At 39.1% G+C, this 27,796-nt stretch overlaps 1 protein-coding gene across 5 annotated transcripts in view; it reads left to right on the top strand.

The window, feature by feature from the left end:
• Positions 1-27,796, top strand: part of Ppp1r12b (protein phosphatase 1 regulatory subunit 12B) — a 204,202-nt gene that overhangs the window by 140,495 nt on the left and 35,911 nt on the right. The window contains exon 1 of one of the 5 annotated variants that reach the window (XM_042681371.1): positions 17,591-18,336. The exons of the other annotated variants lie outside the window; for them this stretch is intronic. Within the exon in view, the coding sequence (XP_042537305.1) occupies positions 18,235-18,336 (102 nt within the window). The 5' untranslated portion in view covers positions 17,591-18,234. Of the gene's footprint in view, positions 1-17,590; positions 18,337-27,796 lie in introns of those variants that run through there. 5 annotated transcript variants of the gene reach the window in all.

Below are 27,796 nucleotides of genomic sequence, written 5' to 3'. Positions count from 1 at the left end.
TCATGATGAGGTATAATATATGTGAATATGTAACATGTATGTATGTGTGTAGATTTATAAACACATATGTACATATATATTATGCAACTCTGTAAACATATGATCATTCCACAAAAACCTTGAGTACCTACTATGTGGAAGACTATGAGGTACTTGAACAAAACAGCCGTAGACCATTTATTTGTAAAAGTGGAAAAATTGGAAACAACCTAAATGTCCAGTCTTTTTTCAGTAGTTAAGTAAACTGTGATTAATCCATGCAGTTGAATATGAATCACAGTTTGTCTTAACGTTTCCTGACTACTAACCATTTAGGAATGTTTCCTTGGACTAGTGTGGAGTATAAAGCAGACTTTAAAAATGAGTTACAAAGATAATGGGATCTGGATAGTTATGATAAAATGTAATGAATGAAACTAGATCCAAAATCATAGACCTAATATAATAAACACAATAGGGGGACAGATACAGGATTAGGTGAGAAGAGTGGAAGGAAAACTACCAAGTATTAATACTGATATATTCTATGATGGGACTAAGTGTGACTTTTTCCCTTTTTTTCCCCCCCAGCATGAGTGATTTGAAATCAGGGCCTTGGGCTTGCTAGGCAGTTGCTCTACCATTGATCATACCTCTAGTCCTTTTTTGCACTCATTATTTTTGAGATAGGGTCTTGTTACCCACCTGGGCACATGCCTGGATACTTCCCATCAGAGCAGAGGCAACAGACATGTACCACCATACCAAGCTTCTTCTGCTGGGATGGAGTCTCTCATGAACTTTTCTGCGTAGGCTGGCTTAGAACCTTTATTTTCCTGATCTTAGCCTCCCACATAGCTGTAATGGCAGGCCCACACCTTTGCACTCAGCGGTTGGTTAAGAAGGGATTTAAAAAAAAAAAAATACGCTCGGGCTTACCTCAAACCATGATTCTCCCAAGTGGCTAGGATTACAGCCATAAGTCACCAGTCTTCAGTGTCATTGTCTTTATATTCTGAATTTCTTTAATAATCCTCACTACTTGCATAATTTTTCCCATAAAGTCTTTGAAAATGAAAACTTCCAAAAATGAAAGTTTACATGAAAGTAAAGACTGCTTCAGTAACCTTTTTTATGAACTGAATGGAATTGACAGGGAACTTTTATCCCGTTCTTCTGACTGGTTGCCCATTTCACTCAGGTAAAAATTTTGACTAGTAAATGGAAATCTTCTGTAACTCTCCCCTAATGTCATCTCTGCCCATATATGTTGGAATATTGATAGCAGGCTGATCTCACATACAGCAGTGTCGATGGTAAGATGCCTTTCAGTGACTGTCGCTTTGGAAAGCAATAAATGTTTTAGGTGGAGTTCTGAAAACTGGTGGGTACATGCTCCACCCTCTCAATCTATAAAGTTTGAATCAGCTAGCAGCTCATGCATATTCTTACTTTGACCTATAGTCCAAGCTCAGAGAAGCTCTGAGATTTATTCTTGAGTTCTTCTTGCTACCTCAATTCAAACTCAGGACTGACTACCACTTAAGCCATGGCAGGGTCTCCTGCTAACTTAAGTTTTGACTACCCTTAACAATTCTCCTGTCTGGGAATTTAAACCAGAGGCTATGAATGCTAGGCAGGCCCTCTATCACAGAGCTATATCCCTAGCCCTAATCTTTAAATTCTTTTTTTTTTTTTTGGGTCCAGTCATGGGGCCTGAACTCTGGGCCTGGGCGCTGTCCCTCAGCTCTTCAGCTCAAGGCTAGCACTCTACCACTTGAGCCACAGCGCCACTTCCGGCTTTTTTCTTATGTGGTGCTGAGGAATTGAACCCAGGGCCTCGAGCATGCAAGGCAAGCGCTCTACCACTGAGCCACCTTCCCAGCCCTAATCTTTAAATTCTTAATCCACAACTCTTTTCTGTTCAGAATTCCAACATTATCTTTTCTCCTATATTTTTGTTTACATAAAATTTCTGATTGTACAAGACTTACATATGCAAGGCCAGATTTCTCACCACCTGTAACTGCTGTCAGCTGTTTAGTTTTGTCTTTATCTGTACTTGATCAGGCTAGTTTGAAATTTATTATTTTTTGTTATCTTCTTAACTATCAATGACAGACATTTTAGAGGAATAGACATCTTACTCTTTGTTTTGTCTGGGCTTATTTTTGTGATTTTTGTTTTGGTCTAGATTGGTTTGTTTGTTTTATTTAAAACTTAAATTGTGTTTATACCCACACTGAAACTTCATCCAGCTACCATCCAGCTGTGTCTTTGTAGAGTGGTAAGCAAGTAAAACCATGCATCCGGTAATTCTGACTTCTACTTAATTTGAAAACTGGTCTCAGGAATATATGATATTCTTTCTTTACCTGGCAAGTTGTTTATTCAGCAAACTGAAGAAGAGAGGACTCTATCTACTTACAAAATATCAAGCTGTTGAGGCTACAGAAAATTATTTCTGGAAGCTACTTTAGAAGCTATTCTATTTCAACTCTCTTATTTTAATGAAAAACCTTGGGCCATAGAAGAGGACATGGTTAACTTGAGTTGTGTAAGGACTTAGTGGCAGTGAATAAACTAGAATAGTTCTGAGTTCTCAGTCCAGCATTCTTTCCATTGACAGATGGCTGCCTTCCAGGTGCAGGTTGGTGCTGATGACAGCCCTCTGCTGCATTGACTCTTCCTGGGCCAGGGAAGCTCTGAATGCTTTTTTGAGTCTGATTCCATTTAGGGAAAACATTGGTAGAGTTTGTACATAAGGTTTCCAATGAAGTTCACTGCTATCCCAAGTTTCTTACCTTTGAGGTCACCCTTCCATTTTGATTTTTCAGTAAGTCAGTTATCTATTTCAATGCAAACAAATTCCAAATAATAGGAACTTTCTTTCACTACAGTTGATTTTGAGTTTAAACTCTGGATATATGAGTTAATGTTTACAGAAGATTGAGCTGCCTTTATTTCAAAGTGAAAGCCACTCTGAGGTTTCTAGATCAAGATGGAAGAGTGATCACATTTTGACTTTTATCCTTCCCATTCCACAACACAAATGACAAGTGAATATTTTTTTTAAGATTTCCTTCCAAAGAGTCATACTTTAAAAACAAGGGAAAGAAAATCACTTTAGGCCAATAATGGAAAGAAAGTCACTGTGATAAGAAAAAGCTACAAATGGATACAAGTGATTAGGACCATTATTTTTTGGCAAGATCCCATCCCCTCAGAACATGAATCCAGAAACCAGTAGCACACTGTGCTGTCTGAATATGGAGACTGGGTTTATTCTGCTCATAACAGCAGTGTCAAAGCCAGAAATAAGCTGCTTGCTCCTAACGTAAAGGAGAAACAAAGTGACATAGGCAATGATGCAGATGAAGTTGGGAGTCCAGTTTCAGGGATGTTGAGTTTTGTGCGATATATTAACTATTCAACTGGAAAATTTACAAATCTGAGGAGCTCTTAGTTGCTCCTGTGTGAGATAAAACAACACCAAAAGAGAAATCTGCTCTAGGAAATTTATGGAGTCCAGTGAGTGTGAAAAAAAATACATTAAGAAAGAGGTACTTTCCAACTGTGTTGAAGGTACTGGTAGGTCAAAGAAGACAAAGGCTACTTGATATTAGCAATAAGGCAAAGAGTGATTTAAGAATATTGAGAGGAAAGGCTTGATTAATTTGAAAATACAGTGGAAGGGAATTTAAAATACTGAGAAAAAATTTTTTCTAGGAACAAATTTTTGCTCAATGGCAAAGAAATCAGTGGCATCTTGCAAGGGGGATATAGTTAAGGTTGTATTGGGGGGGGGTATATTTTGTTTTGTTTGAAGATAGGAGCAATAGGTGCATATTTGCTTTTGAGAATGATTCCAGAGAGAGGAGAAAAAAGAAAAAAAAAAGGAAGAATGGAGACATAGCATAGTTGACTGCCTTGATGTGGATGAAGGGAACAGTTCAGACAGAAGCATGTTGAGTTAATAAGTAGTAGCAACTGTGAGAATAATGGTAGGTTATGGTTACATGTGTTGATGGAAATAAGTGTTTTGTTGTTTTGTTTTGTTTTATTTTTATTTTTTTGTCGGTTATGGGGCTTGTACTCTGGGCCTGGGCACTGTTCGTGAGCTCCTTTTGCTCAAGGCTAGCACTCTACCACTTGAGCCACAGTGCCACCTCTGGCTTTTTTGTATGTGTATGTGGTACTGAGGAATTGAACCCAGGGCTTCATGCATGCTAGGCAGGCACTCTACCACTAGGCCACATTCCCAATCCCTTAATTTTCTTAATGAGATAGAAAACAAGACCAGCTGAGCACTGGTGGCTCATGCCTATAATCCTAGCTACTCAGGAGGCTGAGATCTGAGGATCATAGTGTAAAGCCAGCCTGGGCAGGAAAGTCCATGAGACTCTTATCTCCAATTAACCCACCAGAAAGCTGGAAGTGGTGCTGTAGCTTAAAGTGGTAGAGCACTAGCCTTGAGCAAAAAAGCTCAGGGACAATGCCCAGAAGCTGAGTTCAAAGCCCACAACAGGAAGAAGAAAAGGAAAACAAGACTAGCAGCCATGAGGGAAGAAAATGTTAGGTGGTCAGTTGAAAGAAAAAGGGTGAACTAATTACTTAGGGAAGTAAATTGGGTCTACAGGTCCAAAGAAATGAACTTAAGTTGAGGCCATTGAGCATGGTTGTATATTTTTATCCAGCTACATTCAGTTGCATAGGTACAGGTGTGGAGTAGGTAGAAAACTGTTTTGGATTTAAACAAAAACGAGTTTTAGTATTGTCAGAGATTCTGAAGAAAGAGAAAGGAATGAGAGTGATTTTGATAATAATGGACTGTGGAATTTAACTAAAAGGAGAGATAAATGAAGCTGTTCATCCTAGGCTTCAGAGAGGGTAAAAATTCCTTGAGGAATAAATAAGCTAAGCTTTCAGTGCAAAAAGCTAGCAAGTTAGCACATAGAAGGCCTTGGTGAAATGGAGAGTGAGGGAACAGTTGGTAACACTTACTAACAGATTAGAGCAAGCCTAAAACAGTAGAAGAATTGACATAAATTAATATAAAAGCAGAAAATAATGAACTGTTTTTAAAAATTCAGTCACCACTATCTCCTGCCAGTGACACCAAGCCTAGACTTTGGGGATAAACTTTATTGAGCCTTCAAGGACTAAGTATTAAAATCATATTAAAACTGTTTCAGAGAATATTTTGGAAGGAAGGGAGGGAGACAGGCAGGCAGGCCCTGGTGGCTTATGCCTATAATCCTACCTACTCAGGAAACTGAGATCTGAAGATTGTGGTTCAAAGCTAGCCCAATCAGGAAAGTTTGTGAGACTCTTATCTCCAACTGACCACCAAAAACAAGCAAACCTGGAAGTAGAGCTAGTACTAGCATTTAGCACTAAAGCTCAGGGACTGTGATCAGACCTTGAATTCAAGCCCCAGGACTGGTATGAAAAAAAGAGGGGGGAGGGAGGGAGAAAAGGAGGGAGGGAGAGAGAGAGGGAGAGAGAGAGAGAGAGAAAGAAAGAAAGAAAGAAAGAAAGAAAGAAAGAAAGAAAGAAAGAAAGAAAGAAAGAAAAGAAAGAAAGAAAGAAGGAAGGAAGGAAGGAAAGGAAGGAAGGAAGGAAGGAAGGAAGGAAGGAAGGAAGGAAGGAAGGAAGGAAGGAAGAAAGGAAGAGAGGGGGGAAAGGGGGAGGAGACGGAGGGAAAAAGAGAAAAGCAGAATCTTGTCTTGCTTCCAGTTTATTTAGGAACAACAAAAGTACTTCCCACAGACAGCACTAAAAAAGTAAAAAAGCATTTCCCATTATACTTAGGCAGCATAAGTTTTATGGGTTGGTACATGAGACCTCTATCACCCTTGTGTGTGATTAACAGTAGATCTTTAGTCTTTGGTTCCAGTTGTAATGACAGGTTTTGGATACGCAGTTACCTGAACTCAGTAACCCATTGTTATCACCACTCCAGTCAACCAACATTGCACATAGCACAGTACAAACTACTTAGAACTATTGAGACATTGGATGTTAGTGCCAACCTGACTTTTGTGCTCCAAGAGAATGATATATGGCTCAGTGTATGCCGGTCAGCTCTGCTGTCATAGACCTTAGCTCTTTCTTATTTTGCACGCTAAACAACAACAGACTCCAAGAATCTAATTAGTTTGATTCCCACATTGGTCTTCTTTGCCACAAACATCACCATGCCTCATGAACCTCACAAGTGGTGTTTCTTAGAGAAGTACACACCTAACTCTCATGCTCTTCAACAGTGTTGTCCTCAGCAAAATTGTGTTTGTGTGGAATTACATTGGCATTGCAATGTGGGAAAAACAGAGCTGACAGGACTATTAACTTGTGTACCTGGGACTTGTTTCCCCTTCCCTCCTTCTGCCTCCTCTAGCAGCCCCCACCCCTGCCTATGGTTGACTAAAGGAACTTCATTTCTGAATAGTACACAATAGTACACAAACTTTACCTATCACAGACCAAAATAATCTGAATCAAACAATAGTATTCTCCCTGTGAAATACTTTGCTTTCAGCTTTTTCTATTTTATGATGGTTGAGCTTTATCTTTTTCTGTGTGTGAGTGTGTGTGTGTGTGTGTGTGTGTGTGTGTGTGTTAAGGGTTGTATTGTTTTGTGTTGTCCTATATCTTAGGCATGGTAAGAAATTGCTGTTGTTGTTTTGTTTGTTGAGACAGTCTTACTATGTAGCCCAGGCTGCTTTCAAACTCCCATGCCTCTGCCACTGATAGCTAGGATTACAGATGTGTACTACCACATCTGGCAGGAAGAAACTTTTGTAGCATCTTTAGAGGAATATATATATTTGTTTTAGCCAAAAGAAAAGCTTCTGCCTGTCCTGATAGAACCCTAGTATAAAGGTCAAGCTAATCTCCAGTATAAATGTGAAAGGCAAAGGAAAATATTGGCTATTAAAAAATTTAGTGCCAGGCACTGGTGGCTCACGCCTGTATTCCTAGCTACTCAGGAGGCTAAGATCTGAGGATCACGGTTCAAAACCAGCCTGAGCAGGAAAGTCTATTGACTCCTCTCCAATAAACCACCAGAAAACTGAAAGTGGCACCGTGGTTCAAGTGGTAGAGCTCTAGCCTTGAGCTGAAGAACTGAGGGACAGCACCCAGCCTCACAACCAAAAAAAATATCTTTTTTTGCCAGGCACCAGTGGCTCATGTCTATAATACTAGCTGTTCAGAATGCTGAGATCTGAGGATCTCAGTTCAAAGCCAGCTTGGGCAGGAAATCTATGAGACTCTTATCTCTAATAAACTACTCAGGAAAAGCCAGAAGTGGCACGGCGCCTCAAGTGGTAGAGCACTAGTCTTGAGCAACAAAGAGGCTCAAGGAAAATGCCCAAGCCCCAATACTGGCAAAAAAAAAAAAATTAACTCAAGAAAATCATTTGAGAATAAGAGAAGTGAGAGAGTTGAATAGTGCAAAGAAATCTTTTATCTTGTTTTGTTGGTGGGTTTATTTACTGTTTGTTTTGGTGCTAGGGTTTGAGCCCAGGGCCTTGAGCTTCCTAGGCAAGACTCTACCACTGAGCTATACCCCTAGCCTTCAACTGTTTTAAAATATTTGTACTAAATGTGGCACATAGACAATAAAACATATGGATAAACATTTGCACTATATTATCAACAGTGTCTGCAAAGCAAAAAGGGCTTCATGCTAGTTCATTGTAGCAAACCAGAAGGGTTCTTTGATAGTCTTTGAGGGCATGTTCTGGTATAAGAAAAGAAAATGTTAAGTGTCTAAACACATTTTTATTGTTGCGGAGGGACTATTCTTTGTTAAGCCAAACAAACAAAGCAGGCTTTATTTCTGAATCAACTAAATTCACAACCATGAAAACTAATTGAGAGTACTTAAATTTCTAAATGAACCAAACATAGATTGTTTTTCTTATTAGGGAACTTTTTCCATAAAACTCTGTATTTACTAAAAATAGGAAATTATCATTCTTTTTTTTTTTTTTTTTTTTTTTTACCACCTGATCGAGCATTCAGCCAAATTTATAGCTCTTTTTTTAAATTTTCTCCCAGTCACTTGTGGAGCTTGAACTCAGGGCCTGGGCACTCTCACTGAGTTTTTTGGTTTCTGGCTAGTTATCTACCACATTGAGCCAGAGTTCCACTTCCATTTTTAGGTGGTTAATTGGAGATAAGACTCTCATGCCTTTCCTGCCCATGCTGGCTTTGAACCATGATCTTGGCCTCCTGAATAGCTAAGATTACAGGCATGAGCCACAAGACCCAGCTTTTAAAAATAATGACCAAAATACAGAAACAAATCATGTTTACAACAACTTAAAAACATGACCTTAAATATAATTTTTTTTTTTTTTGCTGGTCGTGGACCTGAACTCTGGGCCTGGGCACTGTCCCTCAGCTCTTCAGCTCAAGGCGAGTGCTCTACCGCTTGAGCCACAGCACCACTTCCGGCTTTTTCTGTTTATATGGTGCTGAGGAATCGAACCCAGGGCCTCAGACATGCAAGGCAAGCACTTTACCACTGAGCCACCTTCCCAGCCCATTAAATATAATTTTTGTTTATACTTTACCTTCTCAGTCATAGCTTTAGATTTTTCTATGACCTTTATTTTTTTTTTCTTTTTTTTTTTTTTTGTCGGTTGTGGGGCTTGAACTCTGGGCCTGGGCGTTGTCCCTCAGCTCTTCAACTCAAGGCGAGCACTCTACCACTTGAGCTACAGCGCCACTTCCTTCTATGACCTTTAAATTGTAGGTTTCACCTTCACTCATTAAACAGTTGAACCTAAATTTTAGAATATATTTTGTAGGATATTTTACCTAGCCTAGAGATTATAGCTATATCCTATTACAAGTATCTTTGTGCACTAAACAGATTGGTTTGATTTTTTTTTTTTTTTTGGCCAGTCCTGGTGCTTGAACTCAGGCCCTGGATGCTGTCCCTAAGCCTCTTCTATTCAAGGCTAATGCTGTACCACTTGAGACACAGCACTACTTCTTGTGCTGTGTTTATTGGAAATATGAATCTTGTGAGCCGGGCACCAGTGCTGGTGGCTCACTCCTATAATCCTAGCTACTCAGGAGGCTGAGTAGCAAGCCTGGGCAGGAAAGTCCATGAGACTTTTATATCCAATAAACCACAGGAAAACCAGACGTAGCACTGTGGCTCAAATGGTACAGTGCTCACCTTGAGCTGAAAAGCTAAGGGACACCGCCCAGGGCAAAAGTTCAAACCCCACAACTGACCCCCCCCCCCCAAAAAAATACACACACACACACACACACACACACACACACACACACACACACACACACACACACACACACACACACACACACACACGAGTTTTACAGGCATGAGCCACCAGCACCCAGCTTTCATTTTTAACTTATTTATATATTTTTAATTTTTTTATGGTGCTATGTATCAAACCCAGGACCTTCTACATGCTCTAGACAAGTGTGCTTTCTAGTGAATGTTGGGATATACATGCGATAACATTATTTCTCCATGATACTGGCTTTGACAAAGTTTCACACAAATCATATATATTTTAAACTATCCATTGTAATATTTGATCAGCTGTTTTTAAGCTAATCAAAAGATTTAATTTTCTCTGTTAATACTTCTGATGAATTTGAACATTTTTTTTATCAGGGTGTTAAAGCTTTTTGACAGAGTACTTACTTATTCATGTCTCCAGCATAGCAGGATATTTAACATCTCTGCCCCTAACCTACTACTGGTACCACTTTATATCATTGAGACAATAACCCTAGTGATAAAGATTATTGCCTCCACAGCCTGGAAAAGCTCTACCCAGATTCTGACTTGACCCTTTCTAACTTTACAGCCATTTCTGTCCTGGAGCCTGTGAAGATAGTGAAGAGAATGGGGGTGGGAGACATCTGCATAAGTTATTCACATAAAACAACAACAACAAAAAAAGATAGCTTTTCATTAGTGTTTGCCTCTTTAAGCTCTTGCAAAATTAAACTTAATTGCTAAAACAACTAAACACAGGAACCAATTCTGGGGAAGGTTTGCAGAGTGATTTTCTTAAAGGGCCTTTATAATCCCTAACTCTTTTCTTTTTTGGGGGGGGGCCAGTCGTGGGGCCTGAACTCTGGGCCTGAGTACTGTCCCTCAGCTCTTCAGCTCAAGACTAGCGCTCTACCACTTGAGCCACTCCACTTCCGGCTTTTTTCTTATGTGGTGCTGAGGAATCAAACCCAGGGCCTCAGGCATGCAAGGCAAGCGCTCTACCACTGAGCCATCTTCCCAGCCCTATAATCCCTAGCTCTTAAGTGAGTTTCTAGGATGTAATCTTTCACTAACACTAGAACATGAACATTTAACTCTATGAGAGAAAAGCTGTAGAGTATTGTAGAGTATTACATCACTGTGAGCTCTGTTCCAATGCACCTTGTAGGCCCTTGTCTTGCTTTCTTTCTGTTGCTGCCTTGCACCTTATAATGATACTGTTGCCTCCCTTCACTCCCCAACAAGCCACCAGAGTATTTACAAGCCTTTTAGTACAGACCTTTTTTGGTCTGGGTTTTTTAGCTTTTATTGCTTTTTCATAAAAAGCATATGTCAAAAGACCTGTATTAGGTGGAAAGAATTACATGACCTCTCTGGTCAGCATTTTCTTCACATGTAGAATGAAAGAAGGTTCTTCACACTAGAATGATTCATTTCAAAGGAGAAGTGAGATTAATTTTGTGATAAAGTCCCTGGTGGCTCACCCTCACTTAGGAGCTCTGTGCAGCAGCCATCATTAACTGTGAGTTATCACCACAAAAAGACAAGAATTATTTGGGAAATTAAAAGAAGCAGATGAGTTACCAAACTTATTTCCTTCCTCTAGGTACCAATAAAATACCAGTATAAATGCATATGCTAGTAAATGAAGTTCTTTTGGATTCTGCCTATCTTCTGACTTGGTTCCCTGGTCTCCTTTAAAAACTGCTTATTTGAGGCTAGGAATGTGGTTTAGTGGTTGAAAGCATGCCTAGCATGTACAAGGCCCTAAGTTTGATTCCCAGTATGGCAGAAAAACAAAACAATGAAAAAATTCTAACAATTTATTTAGGAAGGTATCAGAAATTATTATATAAAAACAAAAAGAGGCCTGGTTATTAATTTCATCATTACAGAGATCATACTTTGCAATTAGATCTTGAGATTTCTCTGATCTTTTTCCAAGTAGGAATCATGTCTTAAAGAACACACACATATGGGCTGGCAAGGTGGCCCCATGGTAGAGTGCTTGCCTTGCATGCATGAGGCCCTCGGTTCAATTCTTCAGCACCACATAAGCAGAAAAAGCCAGAAGCCTTGAGCTGAAGAGCTGAGGGACAGCACCCAGGCCCTGAGTTCAAGCCTTAATATACACATCACACACACACACACACACACACACACACACACACACACACACACACACACACACACACACACACACACACACACACACACACAAAGTGATTTGTTTTCTTCTGTTGTTAATGCAAAATAAAAAGATTCTTTGGGTCTAATATCCATAAATAAGCCTGAAAGTGATTTTTCTATATCAAATGCTTACCTCCAAAAGGAGGAAGAAGCAACTTAAACTGTTCTTAACTGGTAATACTTGACTCACCACCTTCTTCCCTAAATCTGACCTAAAATACTCTGTTATTGTGGTTACTCAGAAGTTTATAAACAAAGCTACTAAAAAGTTGATTTGCAGAAAGCAGCCAAGAAATTTTTGAAAGACTAAGTAATGTCTAACAAATTGTTAGAGATCCCCTCTGGGCCTTGAAGACCTTTTAGTCTAGAAGTTATGCTTACCTTCCCAGGGAACTTTCCCATTCTTTTTTTTTTTTTTTTTTGGTCATGGGGGCTGAACTCTGGGCCTCAGCTCTTCAGCTCAAGGCTAATGTTCTACCACTTGAGCACAGCACCCCTTCCAGCTTTTTCTGCTTATGTGGTACTGAGGAATCGAACCCAGGGCCTCATGCATGCAAGGCAAGCACTCTACCACTGAGCCACCTTCCCAGCCTTCCCATACTTTTTTTAAATATCTGATGAAATGTGTCATGGCAAGAAACCTTTTGTTACCATGGAAATGGAATAACAGATATTATAGTTTTAGATAATTGTTTCAAGTTTTTGAGAATACTTCAGGAAAGTCTAGGCATTAAGTTTCTGGCTAAAGTCACCCAACATTTACTGCCTTAAAACCTCTCAGACCTCAGACTATGAGAATGAAGTTGCATAGCTAACGCTCACTCTTCATATTCTCTAAGTTAGTGAGACAGTCTCTGATCTCTTCAGCCAGGAGCAGCAGAATTTCCTAACAACAACAAAAAAAATAAAACTTGAAAGCTATTGTAAGAACTGTGAGATTGTAAAAATACTTCTGATAACTTTAATTTTAAAAGTAACCAATTCCAGCCAGGTGCTGGTGTCTCTTAGCTAGCTACTCAGAAGATTGAGATGTAAGGATCAAGTTTTGAAGCAAGTCCATGCAGAGAAGTCCATGAGATTCTTATCTCCAAAAGGCCAGAGTGGAACTGTGCCTCTAGCCTTAAGCAAAAAAGTTCAGGGTCAGTGCTCAACCCCTGAGTTCAAGCCCTAGGACCTGCCCCCAAAAAAGTAACCAATTCCAAGATATTAAGGTGGTTTTTTTTTTAATGACCTATAGCATGATAAAGTTAGGCATCTCTAGGTATTCTAAGCCAATGGAATTGTAATGATTATTTTTAGAAATTGTTTGTAGGTAATACACAATTTTGCCAGTATAGTCTTCCTCTCCTTTTTATATGCATTTGTATATGTATACTCCAGGATTTTTTTTTCAATCAGTTTGTGACCCAAAGAGCCAGTGCTGTTCTTCTCTCCTTTTATATGTCACCTGTGCCTTTATAGTCCCTTCTTCCTTACATACTCTTCAATCCTTGCATATTTAAAATCTTTTTAAGATGAAGTTTACAAACATCATGTTGACTGGGCACTGGTGTATATTACTAGGGTAATGACTTTGATCACTCCTTAAGTTGGCATCTGCCAGTTGTCTCCACAGTAAAGGTTTTCTCATTCATTGTAATGAATAAATATTTTATAGGCAACACTTAGAGAGTATGTAAAAATCCACTTGCTCATAGACTTTTACTCACCAGTTTTGGAATCAACTCATATTCCTTTCCTGGGTTGATTATAATGAAAATTTCTGAAAGATGATTTTCTTTAACTTTATTGCTTTCTATATTTATTAGGAAACATTTTGCTTTAAGGAAGAACTTCTTTTGTGTGTGTGTGTGCTGGTGCTAGGCTTGAACTTAGAACCTCGCACCTTAGCTTTTACAGCTCAAAACTGGCATGCTACCACTTTAGCCATACCTTTGCTTCTAGCTTTTGGAGTCTAACAGACTTCCCTGTCCAAGCTGGCTTCAAACCTCAATCTTCAGATTTCAGCCTCCTGTGTAGCTAGGATTAAAGGTGTAAGCCACGATCATTCAGCTCATTCATTTCTTTATATCACTGTGTACTTATGGATTTCTCTTTTATTTAAAAGGTTACAATTCATTGCTATCATTTATTTTGATGCTTATATGGTCCCCTGTTTGGTCGTAATGAGATTTGAATTTTGGATTTTTTGTTTAATAGGCACTTAATCTATAACTTGAGCCATACCCCCAGTCCTTTTTGCTTTAGTTGTTTTTCAGTAAAGTATCATACTCTTTGCCTGGGACTTCTTAAATCGATTTCTGTATCCTTTTCCTGTCCCTATCACTGCTTAAGCACTGATTCAAAAGACCTTTTCCTGTTCCAGCTGTGGAACTGGCTACTTCTCAAGGGACCCTCATTCTTTTTGATGGAGAGTGTATTTAGAAATAGTGATCTGAGCACAAGATATGCAAAATATTCCAAAGGTTGATCTTCCCAGCCCTTATCAATAGACAGAGGCTAAGAAATACACATGTAGACACATTCATTAACATGCACACTTGCACATATTTACATATAGTTATTTTTTCTATTTTGAAAATTATACTAATACCTTCCACTGCATACCAACACAATATTCATTCAGCTTTTCCTCTCATGTTTATACCTAAACAGTTTTTTCCATTAGTCTTAATGTATTTGTGTATTTGCCCAACATCCATGTATAAATCCAGTCCTCTAACTTTAGAACAGGTAGTTGCTTCTGAACTGTATCCTCCACTTATTGCCAGGGTACTGCCTTCCCAGAAATAAGAAAATTTGGGATGAGAGAGGGGTTGAAAAGTTAGAGAAGTTTTTCCTTAATTCCTTGAGGAGATTCTGTCATTCCTTTCACAGTAGTCTCTTATGTAACCATAAGAAAATTGAGGTCATAAAATGGGAAGAGTCATGTTTAAGCTACTTGCTTCTGCTTTTCATTTATTCTCTTAGATAGATATGTTTTACAAATTCCAGTGACAAGGTTATTTCTGTAATTGCTACCATGTATTGTGTGTGACCACACCAGGCACTGCTGGATGTTATACATGCTCTAAACCAGGTAATACTGAACTGGGGTGCATTATCAGTACTTGAGGGTGAGGTTTAAGAGTGGGTCATGTCAGATAGTCAAGCAGAGGTTTGAATTTCAAGCGAGACTATATGCTTTAAGGCCAACACACTTTTCCAGCCACATGCAGAACATGACAGTAGCATGTTAGTTGCTTTGGGAGTTACCACGGAAGAGGCATTTTACTGAACATTATCACTTTTAAACCATGGCATTTACTTTTTCTTTAAAAAGAAAGAGAAAAGTACTAGAACTTATTTAACTGATTTTTTTTTCCGTTTAAGTTTTGAGAGTTGATGAGATTTGGTGGTCTGAACCCACAAAAATAAGATATTTTATTGGTTTAGTCACACAATGTGTATTGTCTCAAAGGCAAGTGTACATAATCCTTCCTTGGATGTTTGTGTTTTCTGAAGACTATAAAACTCACCACCTGGTAGTCTTAATTCCGCTGTAATTAATAACACTCTTAACATGTATGAACTTCCCCTTCCCTTTATCTCACCTAGAAGAACTGAAACAGATGAGCCCAACATTCTGTCCTGCCTGTTTGGAATAAATTATTTTCTAAACAAAAGGCTTTTGCAAAAGCTTAACCTGGAAAAGTTTGTTTCTGAGGTTTCTTTTACCAAGCTCTTAGTTTACTAAATCTTAATTGGAGAAGAAATAGAATTATCAATTGGAGAACTCCCACTTGAAGAGGAGAGGAAAGTGATTCTTACTCCACGCTGATTATCCCTGAGCAGAAAATGTATGGTTAGGCAATCTTCTGAGAGGCAGTGGGTGTGCCCATGGCCAGGATGTTATTTAAGGTAGGCCAGTGTGAAGAAAAATGTACACTGTTTTCATCTCTGCATCTGTAATTGGGATGATGCTAGAAATGTATATCACCTGAAAACTGGGCTCTCTGAAGGAAGAGAAAGGGACAAGACCATGGCTGGTTTTTTTTTCTTTCTTTTCTTTATTATTTTTGGGTGATGGTAGCACTAGAGTTTGAACTCAGGGCCTCACACTTGCTAGGCAGGTGCTATATCACTTAGCCGTACTTCTAGCTCCTTCCAGTTCTTTTTCCACTGGAATATGAAGTATGCTTTCATTTTCACAAGAAGTTAATGTCTTTTGAGTCAAAAAGGAACTCTAAATGCTTGCTGGCAGGGTTGGGAAAAAGAAAATATATCCAAGAACAAGTGAATGAAGAAAGCTTTAACTTTTTGGAGAAGCTACTTCTGTTCTACATTTCTGATGTATTCCTGTGGATGTCTCAAATACCTAGAACCTTCTTGAAGGCTTTTGAATTTTTTCAAATCTGGTGCATCTTTTCAGATCTGTTTTTACTTTACCTTAATCAACCAAAGCTTATGACTCAGCCAGTTGTGTTTTGCTTCTCTCTTAGACTATATGTTTTTGGCTAAGTCATTTACCCTTTCAGAACTTTTTCTTCAGTCTTATAATATACTACTGTATTTTTTAGCATAGTTGAGAGGATCAGACAAGATAGTATGTGTTAAAACAGTAAGATACAAAAGTTTGCCATTGTTAGAACTACCTCAAAATAGGAGTGAGAAGAAACAAAGAACCATTTCAGAGTTCAGGGGGTGATAGTCTCTCCCTCTCCAATCTCCAGTGACTGTATCGCTGAGTAACTTTAGAAGACCAAGTCTGGAAACTGGCTGATCACAGTTATGCTAGCTGACCCTTTAAAGAGTAATGAAACCTCTTAACTTTTGTTGAGCATATTCACCTTATAACCAATCATACTTGCTCTGAGTATGTTATTCTCAAAATTCACATTAACATTTCCTTTCTAAGTGAAGAGGTCGTAAACTAAGTTTCACTCTTATTTTGTGGTATTGACTATATAAACTGTATCCATAATTTAAAATTTATATATCTGATTTCCCACAATAATTGGCCTTTTTGCAAATATTATTATTATTATGGCTGTAGTAGAATTGGCCAGTATCGTTAGGAAGATTTTTCGGATTGGGAATGCATCAGAGATCTCTTTTTAAATCCTCTTCCCACTGTATTCCTTAGACTAACTCCCAAGTACCTGATTATTTCTCTTAACTTAATTTCATAAAAGCGGTCATTGGAACAAAAAAAAATGATACCAGCAAATCAGAGGGAAAAGAGGAGGAAAGGTTGGAAAGGTCTGGAGGAAGAAGTATAAATTTCCTGTGGAGAGAGTTGGACAGGATAGTTTCCAGGAACCCAGAGAGAAGTGTGTTGTTACTCTGGGGATAAACTCATCGGCTTAGAAAGCATGTGGCCTGGAAATGCTGGAGAGTCAGCGGTGACAACAGAGTGCAGAAGCTCAAATCAAATGTTTCTTCAAGCCAAATGCAAAACCTTCACCACCCAGGAAAGAAATTCCTTTTTTCTTAACTCTTAATTTTCCCTGTGCTGCTGAATCCCACAGTCATCATTACATCTTCATGTCTGTCTTTTTCTCACTTTATTTCTGACTTTTTTTCTTCACTGTTACACTCCTTTGTAATCTTGTTCCTTCCTGATTGTAGCATCTTAGGAAACTCAGATGAGCTTTACATTTAGAGATTGAGCCACACTGAGTTTCCTTTCTACTGGGCCAATTTCAAGCTGTGAGTCTTCCTTATAAAGTAGCAGAAATGACATCTCACTAAAATTGAGTATAAAAGGCCATGAGGTTCTCTGGCTGGTGTTTCTGTCTGGACTTTGTTACTTAAGAGATCGAGAAGTTGAAAACTCACCAATCTCACGCCTTAGAGAAGTGTTTAGAGAAATCAGCTGAAGTCACTGCTCTCTCCGTGAAGTGGTGAATTCTGGAAGGTGGGGCTTTGCCCCCCAGCATTCCCCCAAAGAGTTTCCCTTGGTTCCTAGACGCTGGCAGCTTTCTTTTCTTTCTACAAGTGGCAACCCGAATTCTGAATTGAAAGTGAATCTTTGCCCTTGGCTCGCCTCCAGCATTCCTTGCTGAGCGAATAGGGATTTGGAATGTCAGAAAATAGGAGAGGGGAGGGGAAAAGATGTGTGTATGACTGAGTGTTTATATGTAAAAGCAGCTTGGTCTGGAAGGACTTAGGAAAAGCTGACTTCCTTAGACCGCTTCTTTCTCATAAGCTCTTAGTTCCTTATTTGTATTTTTTGTTTGTTTTTTAAGTTGTTTAACCTGAATTTATGGCAGCAATTTTAAACCCTTACAGTCCAGTGGAGTCAAGCTAAGGGAAGACAGCATGATTTTTAGAGGATTTGTATATCTTTCATCTGGATTAAGTGACAGTCATTGTTCCCAACTCATCTGTGGCAGGATCCAGAGTCATCCTTCCTCTGGGATTTAATCTGGTGTCATCAGGAACCTAGATTCAGGTTTTGTGGACGAGCAAGCCTCAATAAGAAGTATCCTTTGGGGAGAATCAAGGACTCAACCTAGGCATAAAAGGTGTTGTTGCTCAGCACAGTGTAACTCCACTGTGAGCACGGTGGTTGAAGCTGAATTGAAAATATTTATGGAACACGCCTCTCAAACTCTGTTTAACTGTGGACTGGTTCAGAGCTCAAGACTATAATTTACAGGGCGGCTTTTATCCTTTATTTAGTTCTACCCAAAGTCATCTTGCACCGATTCAAAAGGAGAAATTCTGTGAGGGTAACCAACAGGGACAGTTTCCCAGCTTTGTGTGAAGAATCCAGAGGTTGAGTGTCTACATCCTGAAGAGTCATGTCCTCTTTATATACCCGAAGTAAAGAATTCACTCGGAATAGGAAATCTCAGTCTGATTCTCCCCCAGCATCTCCCTCCCCGACTGCCAAGACACTCCGAGTAAGCAGCCTTTTTTATTTACATATGTTTGTGGTTGTATCAAAGTTGGGAAATGTGTTTATGTATAACTTGCAGAGTTAGGGTGACAGCAAAGGCATATAGACGTAAGTAATGAGGGAAAACATCCTAAGTTAAAATTTGTGTCTCTGCAGGAGACTGTGATTCATAATACTTGATACTGTTTTAAGCAAAAGCAGACTTAGCTATTTCAGTTTCTTAGGTAATACACTTTCTGCCTTTTAGTTTTAAATCAGTTGTAAACAGACTACTTGACAGGAAGATTTTAGAGTTTTTATCACTATATATCCTATGGATCTTTTCTGTGGCTATATTTAGTTATTGTCTTTCCAATGTTTTATGAGTCAATAGTGTTTCAAATGGCTGTGAAACCATTCTTGCTCCTCAGTCACCAGGTACCATGAGAAAATTTCAGGCTTAAAAGACAAAGAAATTGGTCTAGCTTTTGACAACCAGCTATGTTTGCAATGACTTAGGCAGAGCCATTTGAGACTTTTTTCCATTTACTTAGTAAATGTCACTACTGAAGTGATGAGCATATGGGCATTTACACCTAATTTAGTGCCTTCATGTGTAGGAACCAGACAGAAGTAATAAATGCTACCAACTGCAAAGAGTGAGAAGCCTTGATGAGCATATTAGGTAGTCTGCAAGGTAGCAGTTCCTTCTTAGGCAATTAGACTGTGCTATATTGTATATACAGCTTAAAAAGAACTTCCTTATTTGGGGATTGGGGGGGGGGGGGGGAATCTGCAAGAAGTCTGAACAGACTGCTTATTGCTTTCCAGTTGTTTTATACCATTTTCAATGTCTTCCTTGAGGTGTAAATCATCATATAGTATGAATTTGTTTTATAACATATGGATCTGGGACCTTATCCAGGGGTATTTAGTTACCAGAATACAAAAATAGAAAGAAGGAGTTATGAAGTTGGGCACTGATGGCTCATGCCTGTAAGCCTAGATTACTCAGGGGGCTGAGACATGAGGATTATGGTTCAAAGCAAGTCCACGTAAGAAAAGTCCATGAGACTCTTATCTTCAATTAACATCCAAAAAAGCAGAAAGTGGACCTGTAACTTAAGTTGTAGAGGGCCAGTCTTAAGCTAAAAAGCCAAGTGAGTATGTGAGTCCCTGATTTCAAGCCCCAGTACTTGCACAATAAACAAACAAAAAAAGGAAGGATTAAGAAGCTGTTTCATTCATCAGTTTTTTCTGTAACAGAACCAAGAGAAGCTCTGGTGTACAGGTCACCATTACTAAGTTCCAGAAGCGTGTTTTTGACATATGAGCCAGTACCTTCTTTTTCAAGGAGTTGCTTCCCTGCAGCTGTTGGGTATTTTCTAATGGTACCCCAAAGCGGGACACAATTACTTCAGATATGCTTCCCTTTGCTCCCTTCCTGCTTCTTGTACCCTACAGTGCCTCTGGGTAGAAAGCCCCTTGTTAACATTTACTCACTGAACCACAGCTCAGAGCAATGTGTGGGACTTGTGATCAGTCAGCAGATTTCTGCTTTTCCATTTCTGGTCTTCCATTTCTTCTTTAGTCAGGTCCTACTTTCTTTCCTCACTTTAACAGCCCTTCCCACCCACATTTTGCTATCTCCTGCCCTTGCCTTTCAGACAGAGGTTACAGTGGGAGAAAATTTGGGAATTTAAATTACAGGAAGTCAAAACATGGATAACTTTAATAAGAGGCTGCCTACCAATTTTAGTGGTCTGTGGCTACAGATTTCCACAATAGATCAGCTTACTGTAACCAGCTTGCATTGTCCAAGTGGCCTGAGACTGTACTGTAGAGAAGGTTGATTTCATATACTACTCAATGTTATTTATATCTTTAATGTTTAAGACAGAGAAAGATAAATAACACTAGTTTGGAGGCTGTCTCTTAAGACTGGTAACCAAGCTAAGCTCATCTCCTAAAATTTTAGTAATCTAGTTCCTTTCCTCTCATGTCTGCTAACTAGAGTGCACTTTAAAAACTTGTTTGGGGTACTTTTTAGCAGTTAGTTTTATGGTGGACTTCTGTTCCTGCCTTCCTGGGCCTGGTTGTCACAGGCTGAGCCTCTGCCACCCTTAAGGGTAGGTATTGCTATCCACGTTCCACATACAAGTAAGCCAGGATTTGCAGATGAGAAGTAGTGTGCCCAGCATTGTTCAAAAAACCCTTGCCATCAGCAACACTGGAGTACATATCAAGTAGATTTTGAGGGGACAATGATGGAACAGTGATGACAGCTAAAAGCCTAGTTTGCTGTGGGAATACAAAGTTTATCCATGATAGAGACATAGGAAACAAATTGCAGGGAGAAAAGGAACACTGTGTTTTCAAATCAAGGAAAGCACTTGACAGATTAAAACTGAATCTCTTATGCCTGGTTCTCAAATTCTAGTCATAGCCTCTGAAACCATGCACCCCCCAGTCTGAGGCCTTGTAGATTACAGTGTCCTTAGATTTCTCTTAGAAAGAAAATGCTTGGGCTTCTACAGTGAAGATATCCGAAGTTGCTAGTACATTTAATTAAAGACTGGAGCAAGGCTCTTACGTCCTTGTCCCAACCTCTGTGACATGTACATAGAATTTTCTTCTAGAGATTAAAGTTAAAGATGGGCTGCCCCACCAAGCACTGGCAACTGAGATCTCAGGCTGAGATCTGAGACTCGAAATTCAAAACCAGCCTGGGCAGAAAAGTTCTTGAAACTCTTATCTTTAATTAACTACCAAAAACAAAGCTGGGAGAAGAGCTGTGGTTCAAGTGGTAGAGCACTAGTCTTGAGCACAAAAGATCAGAGACAGTACCCAGGTCTTGAATTCGAGACCCAGAACCAAGACACACACACACAAAGAGAGATACAGCCCTTTTTCCGACAAAGCCAAGGACTGAAATTTTGAGCAAGTATTTGAAAGTTGATGGTTATTTTTAGTAGGTTTAAAGGAACTAAATATGAAATGTTTCCATATAAGGAAAATGTCCTCAGAGAATTTTTAAATAATGGCTGTTCACATGGAGAGAATATTTTTGAAACTTTGCTCTTTAACAAATGTTCAAGAAGCACTATAAACAAATTAAACTAGCTCAACAGGTATTCTTTTTAACTTGAGAAGGCAAAAGGGAGGATAATTTTTTTTGTGATTCAAAACTGAAACTAAGCTAGGTGCCGGAGGCTCATACCTGTAATCCTAGCTACTCAGGAGGCTGAGATCTGAGGATCATGGTTCAAAGCCATCCCAGGCAGGAAAAGTCCATGAGACTCTTATCTCCTATAAACCACCAGAAAACCAGACATGGTGCTGTGGCCCAAGTGGTAGAGCACTTGCCTTGAGCTGAAGAGTTGAGGGACAACAGCTAGGCCCAGAATTCAAGCTCCATGATAGACAAAAAAACCCCAAAAACAACAACAAAAAAAAACTGAGACTATTCTATATATTTTCCTTTTGAACACCTAGCAGCATCTAATACTGTAAATATTACAGAATGCCAGCTCTCTTTGTATTCAATAAGTCTAGGCCCTTTCTAATAATATAAAAATATCATGCCTACAAAAACAGAGATTGTGCAACTAAAATACTCATTAGTAGAAAACTGTTCAGGTACAGAAGATGGTCCAAGTCCTCACAGTCTTCTTTAGCTCATATTTTAAAAACAATGTTTTTTGTTATTCTCTGAACACAAATTATACTATTAAACATGATTTTAAAAATACCTTTTCAGGAATGGGAAGGTGGCTCAGTGATAGAGTGCTTGCCTTGCATACATGAGGCCCTGGGTTCAATTCCTCAGCACCACATAAGCAGAAAAGGCTGGAAGTGGTGCTGTAGTTCAAGTGGTAGAGTGCTAGCCTTGAGCTGAAGAGCTGAGGGACAGCACCCAGGCCCAAAGTTCTGGCCCCTTGACTGGCAAAACAACAACAACAAAAAAAAAACTTTTCTACCAGGCACAGTGGCTCACTCTGTAATCCTGGCTACTCAGGAGGCTGAGATCTGAGGATCATGGTTCGAGCCAGCTGGGGCAGGAAAGTCCGTGAGACTCCTATCTCCAATAAATTACTCAGAAAAAGCAGGAAGTGGCCCTATGGCTCAAATGGTAGCATGCTAGCCTTGAGCAAAAGGATCTCAGGGGCAGTGCCCAGGCCCCACAGTTCAAACCCCAGGACCAGCAAAACAAAACAAAACAAAAAAAACAAAAAAAAACTTTTCCTTAACAGGGAAAAATGTCTACCCATCCTTTTAATAACCTGACCCCTAGCCTTCATCAGAGCTTTTATTATGATATGGCTATTCTGTTCTCCTGTGGAATAATGAATAACAAAACACTTACCTAACAGCATCTTTTTGCCTTTTAAACTACTTTCAGGCTGGGAAGGTGGCTTAGTGGTAGAGCGCTTGCCTTGCATGCATGAGACCCTGGGTTCGATTCCTCAGTACCACATAAGCAGGAAAAAAGCCCGAAGTGGCTCTGTGGCTCAAGTGGTAGAGCACTAGCCTTGAGCTGAAGAGCTGAGGGACAGCACCCAGGCCCAGAGTTCAGGCCCACAACCGGACCCAAAAATAAATAAATAAATAAAAATATACTACTTTCACATTAATTCAAGATCTCTTTGTCTCTAAAGACTGGGAATTTCAAAAGGAAAAGTACTTCTGATTTGTTACAAAAAAAAAAGAACAGGGGCTGGGAAGGTGGCTCAGTGGTAGAATGCTTGCCTTGCATGCATGAGGCCCTGGGTTTGATTCCTCAGCACCACATAAGCAGAAAAAGCCAGAAGTGGCACTGTGGCTCAAGTGGTAGAGTGCTAGCCCTGCGCTGAAGAGCTGAGGCACAGCACCCAGACCCAGAGTTCAGGCCCCACAACCGACCAAAAAAAAAAAAAAGAACAACTTCCAGATTGACTCTCATTTCCAACGGGAACTATACTAGGTAGGAAGTTCTTTGTGAGAATCTAAAGTTTCTTCTCACCGTGAAACTACTGAAACATGAAATGCGTGGTACACACACTTAGAAAACTTTTCTTTTGACAGTAATTTTCTAACATGAAAAGAATTCTGAACTACAGTCTACCAAAACACCCCTAGCTCTTACCTTTTAATCCACTGTATATAATATTAAACTTTATGGCTAAGGAACTAGTATATTTAGGTGGTTATTTGTATTATTTGTATCACATTGTGTGTGTGTGTGTGTGTGTGTGTGCGTGTGTGCAAGTCCTGAAGTTTGAACTCAGAGCCTGGACACTGTCCCAGAGCTTCTTTTGCTCAAGGCTAGTACTCTGCCACAGTGCTACTTCCAGCTTTGTTTTTTTTCTTGGTAGGTTTATTGGAGACCAGAGTCTCATAGACTTTATTGCCTACACTGGGTTCAAACTATACTCCTCAGATCTCAGCCTTCTAAGTAGCCAGGAACACAGACAGAGGTCACCAGTCCCTAGCAGGTGGTTTAGCATTTTAAATCATCCTAAAGGCATGACCCATTAGTTGGTATTCTCAAATTACTTGCTAACTAAAAATAAACTTCGTGCAAATCATAGTAGTGCATATTGTAATCTATAATCTAAGATCTCAGGGTACTGAGACAGGAGAATTGAATTGCTAGCTCAAGGCCAGCCTCAGCCTACATAACAACTGCAAAGTCTACCTGGGATACATAATGAGACCCTGAGTAAAAACAAATTATGTACAGTGACATAAGATATATACAAAGGAAACAAATACAAGATAGAGTGAAGAAAATCAGTAGTAAGGAGTGTCCAAATTAATCTATCATCTTCTAAACCATGGGAATCTTTTAGTTAGGCAGATTTTCACTGAATGTGCATTTGTGATCCTAGGATTTGAGCTTCCTTTATAAACCAAGGTCAGTAGCATTTTCCCCATTTCACATGGATTCCTTCAGGCCTAACATCTCAAGAGAAAATATTTTAGACAATAATGTTTCTCACTCTACCATTAATGTACACAAATGGAACAGTTATTCAACTTGTTTTGTTGTATAACCAGTCTTACTAACTAATCAGTACATCTGGTAGTTAAGTGCATGACAAAAGCTTGCAACTTTCCTGAGAGCTTAGCTATATAGGAACTCTGGTTCTCACCAGAGCCTTCTGCCTCTTTGCTTTACAAACCTTCAGTGTTGATCATCATTCTTCAGAGGTGCTTTGTGACCACCTCTGGCAAGCACCAATTACTTCTGTACATCTCATCTTGTCCTTTTTACCTGTAATACTACATCTGGGACACTAGTAATCTGGAGGCCATTTTTACTCTACTTCATAATTTGTTGTTCTAGAATAAGAAACATTTGTCTGGGTGAACAGTGCTAATTACTGTGCAATCTGTTAACCATTTTTTCTGCCTAATTAAAATCCACTAATGTATTCTGTTTGTTTGTTTTAGTCCAATCAAGAAAAGTCAATAAGCAATCATTCTTCAGTCCAAGCCTTCCAAGCCACGATAGAAGATCTATAGGACTAAAGATTACTATTAGGAGCCATTACATTAATTCTAGCTAGAACCTGACTTCTTTAACTCAATGGCCTTCAGAGAGTGAGATGAAGTGGCATCTAAAGACTGATTTGTTGACCACAGAGACTTGGAGTTTGGAAGGCACAAGCTCCTCTCCTGCAAGCTCTGTCTTGCTCTTACCACTCTTAATTTTCTGATTCTGTGATAAGTGGGTATTATGGCTCCCTGCTTTGCTTGTTTTGCTTTGCCTAATACAAAGCTTAAAATGTTACCAGATCGTTCTCAAACTTGTAGTCTCAAGTAATCCTTCTGCCTCAACCTCCTATAGAATTAGCATATCGGGAATAGACCAGCATACCCAGCCAAATTACCCAATTTTGAATCTTCCCACAATTAGCATTGCATGAGCATCTGCTATATAATGGCCTCTATATTAGACACTAGAGTTCCTAAATGAATTACAACACAGGAAAGTGAATTTTCTAATTAAGACATATATATACTGAGTATTATAGAAACTCAGAGGCAAATGTATTAACCTCATATATACAGAATAACAACAACTAGATGGGCAAAGAAGAAGATAGCGATTAAAGGCAGAAAATATATGAAAAAGTATGGCATTTTTTTGAGAGCTACAGATCAGTGTGACTCAAACAAAAGATACATTTAGAAATATAATGGGAAATAAGTCTGGAGACTTAGCAGAGACCACGTCATATGGAGCTTAGCTTGTCATTCTGAGGATTTGAGGAGATATCGTGTGGATAAAGTATTGAAGATTTAAGTATGGTTGTGAGCCAGGAGCCAGTGGCTCATGCTTGTAATCCTAGCTACTCAGGAGACTGAGATCTGAGGATCATGGTTCAAAGCCAGCCCGGGCAGGAAAGTCCATGAGATTCTTATCTCCAATAAACCTCCAGAAAACCAGAAGTGATGCTGTGGCTCTAGTGGTAGAGTGCTAGCCTTGAGCTGAGGGACAGTGCCCAGGTCCAGAGTTCAAGGCCCATGACCAAAAACAAAAAAACAAATGTGTGTATATGTGTGTGTGTGTATGTGTGTGTGTGTGTATGTGTGTATGTATGTATGTATAGTTGTGGTTGGAGGTGCATTGTAAGGAAATAACTCTGGCCACTGTGAAGGCCAAAAGTTAGAGAGTGGGTCGGGAAGTGTACAGGTCACTGGGCTCCTGTTTGCAATATTTTAGATGAGACATGACCAGGCCTGAATAGGACATTCTCCAGATAATGCAGAGAAACGTTCAGTTATTTAGCAGATAAAACTAACAAGACATGGAGACTGATAGAATGGGAGCCAGAATGAAAGAACCACTGAAGGACAGAGTCAAAGATGAATATCAGTACTCTAGTTTAAGTGACAAGGTTAAAAGATTAAATGAAAAGTTACTTTCCAAACACAATGGGCAAAACCATATTGAGTAGGGAAATGTTTTCACTTTTAGATAGGTTTAATTAGAGATGCTTTGGGACATTCAGATAGGTAGAGCATCCCTAATCCAAAATGCAAAATGCTCTAAAATTTACAACTTTTTGAACACTAACATGGTGCAACAATTGGAAAATTCTATAACTGACCTCACATGAATATGGAAATGCACTAAAACATTGTAAAAATTATGTTCTGGTTGTGCGTGTAAGGTATGTATGAAACAAATGGATTTTCTACTTTTATCTCAGTCTCATCTTTAAGATATATCTCATTATTTGTATGCAGATATTCTAAGATCTAAGATACTTATGTTTCCACACATTTCAGATAAGGGATATTCAACTTGTAGTTGATCTGAAGCTCAGGAGAAAGTTATAGGCTGAAAGGATTGATATTTATTTAAAAAAAAAAAAAAAAACTGTGGAAATGGTGAGCTTGCCTAAAGAGTAGATACGCTAAGACAAAAGGGCTGAGAATGAACCAGGAAGAGTAGCAAAGAGCAGGCAGAGAGGTGCTGATACTTCTCCAAATACTTCTCCAAAGGCTTTTTCCTTTCCAGCTACCACTGGAACCACTTACTTCTTTGGGGGTATTGTCAACTTTCTATTGCAGCAATCATCTTCAGTTCTCAAAAGATCTAGAAATTGAGGAAGTCAGTTTAGAGTCGATTGGTTAAGTTTGAGGTTAAGTTCTAGTTTCTCTCTTCCCAGTCAGATTGTGTGACCATAGATTTTTTTCCCTTAAATTTGAAATTTTTCCCAAAGTATGGAGCACTGGCTTGATTTGTTCCCCTGCCCCAATTCGATAATGTTTCAGTGAGCTGACAACTAGATATACCCTGAAGGTCAAAGGGAAATGATTGGAGTTGGTCTTCTGTTATTTCTCAGCTCCTCTTTGGTTCTGTTTTTGACCTGCTTATTATGCAGTAGGTGGTGACTATCTACAGCTGAGGTCTTAGTTCTCATCATTAGAGTCTCAAATCCAGAAACCTTCTGTGGTTACATGATGCAGGGGTTCTATCAGAGGTAGAACTAACTATTGAATGTGTGTCTCAACTTTAACTCTTTATGGTTCATTATGTAAACAACATTTTCATATAGGAATTGTACGTGAAATAGCAAGTAACAATTTTCAAGTTGTTTTATATGAAATGGTAAGTATTTTAGATATATGATGTTAAATGTAAAATAAATGAACATATGTTAAGTCATTTAAAATAAGAAAAATCTTTGTGTCCAAAGTCGACTTCAAATGGTTCGAAAGAATATATCTAGGGAGACTATATACCATCTAGACAGTTAAATAATGAGCTTATATGTCTGTTAGATAGGTTAGATAGGGTGAGTTTAGCGTGGATAATCAAAATCTGCAAACAAAACCCTGTACTTGAGTGCTAAAGAATTTATTTGAGCCTAATTCCTCTTGTATCCAGCAAGCACTGGGAGAACAAAAGGGACCAAAAGAAAGAAAAAGGGACCACAAGAAAGAAAATGAAAAATCGGGGAAAACTTTACCAACATCAATGGCTAACA

The sequence above is a fragment of the Dipodomys spectabilis genome, unplaced genomic scaffold, assembly GCF_019054845.1.
Source record: "Dipodomys spectabilis isolate Male_0828 unplaced genomic scaffold, ASM1905484v1 ptg000069l, whole genome shotgun sequence".
Classification (NCBI taxonomy): Eukaryota; Metazoa; Chordata; class Mammalia; order Rodentia; family Heteromyidae; genus Dipodomys; species Dipodomys spectabilis.
The sequence above is the reverse complement of the archived record's forward strand: the minus strand, read 5'-3'. Positions and strand labels throughout refer to the sequence as shown.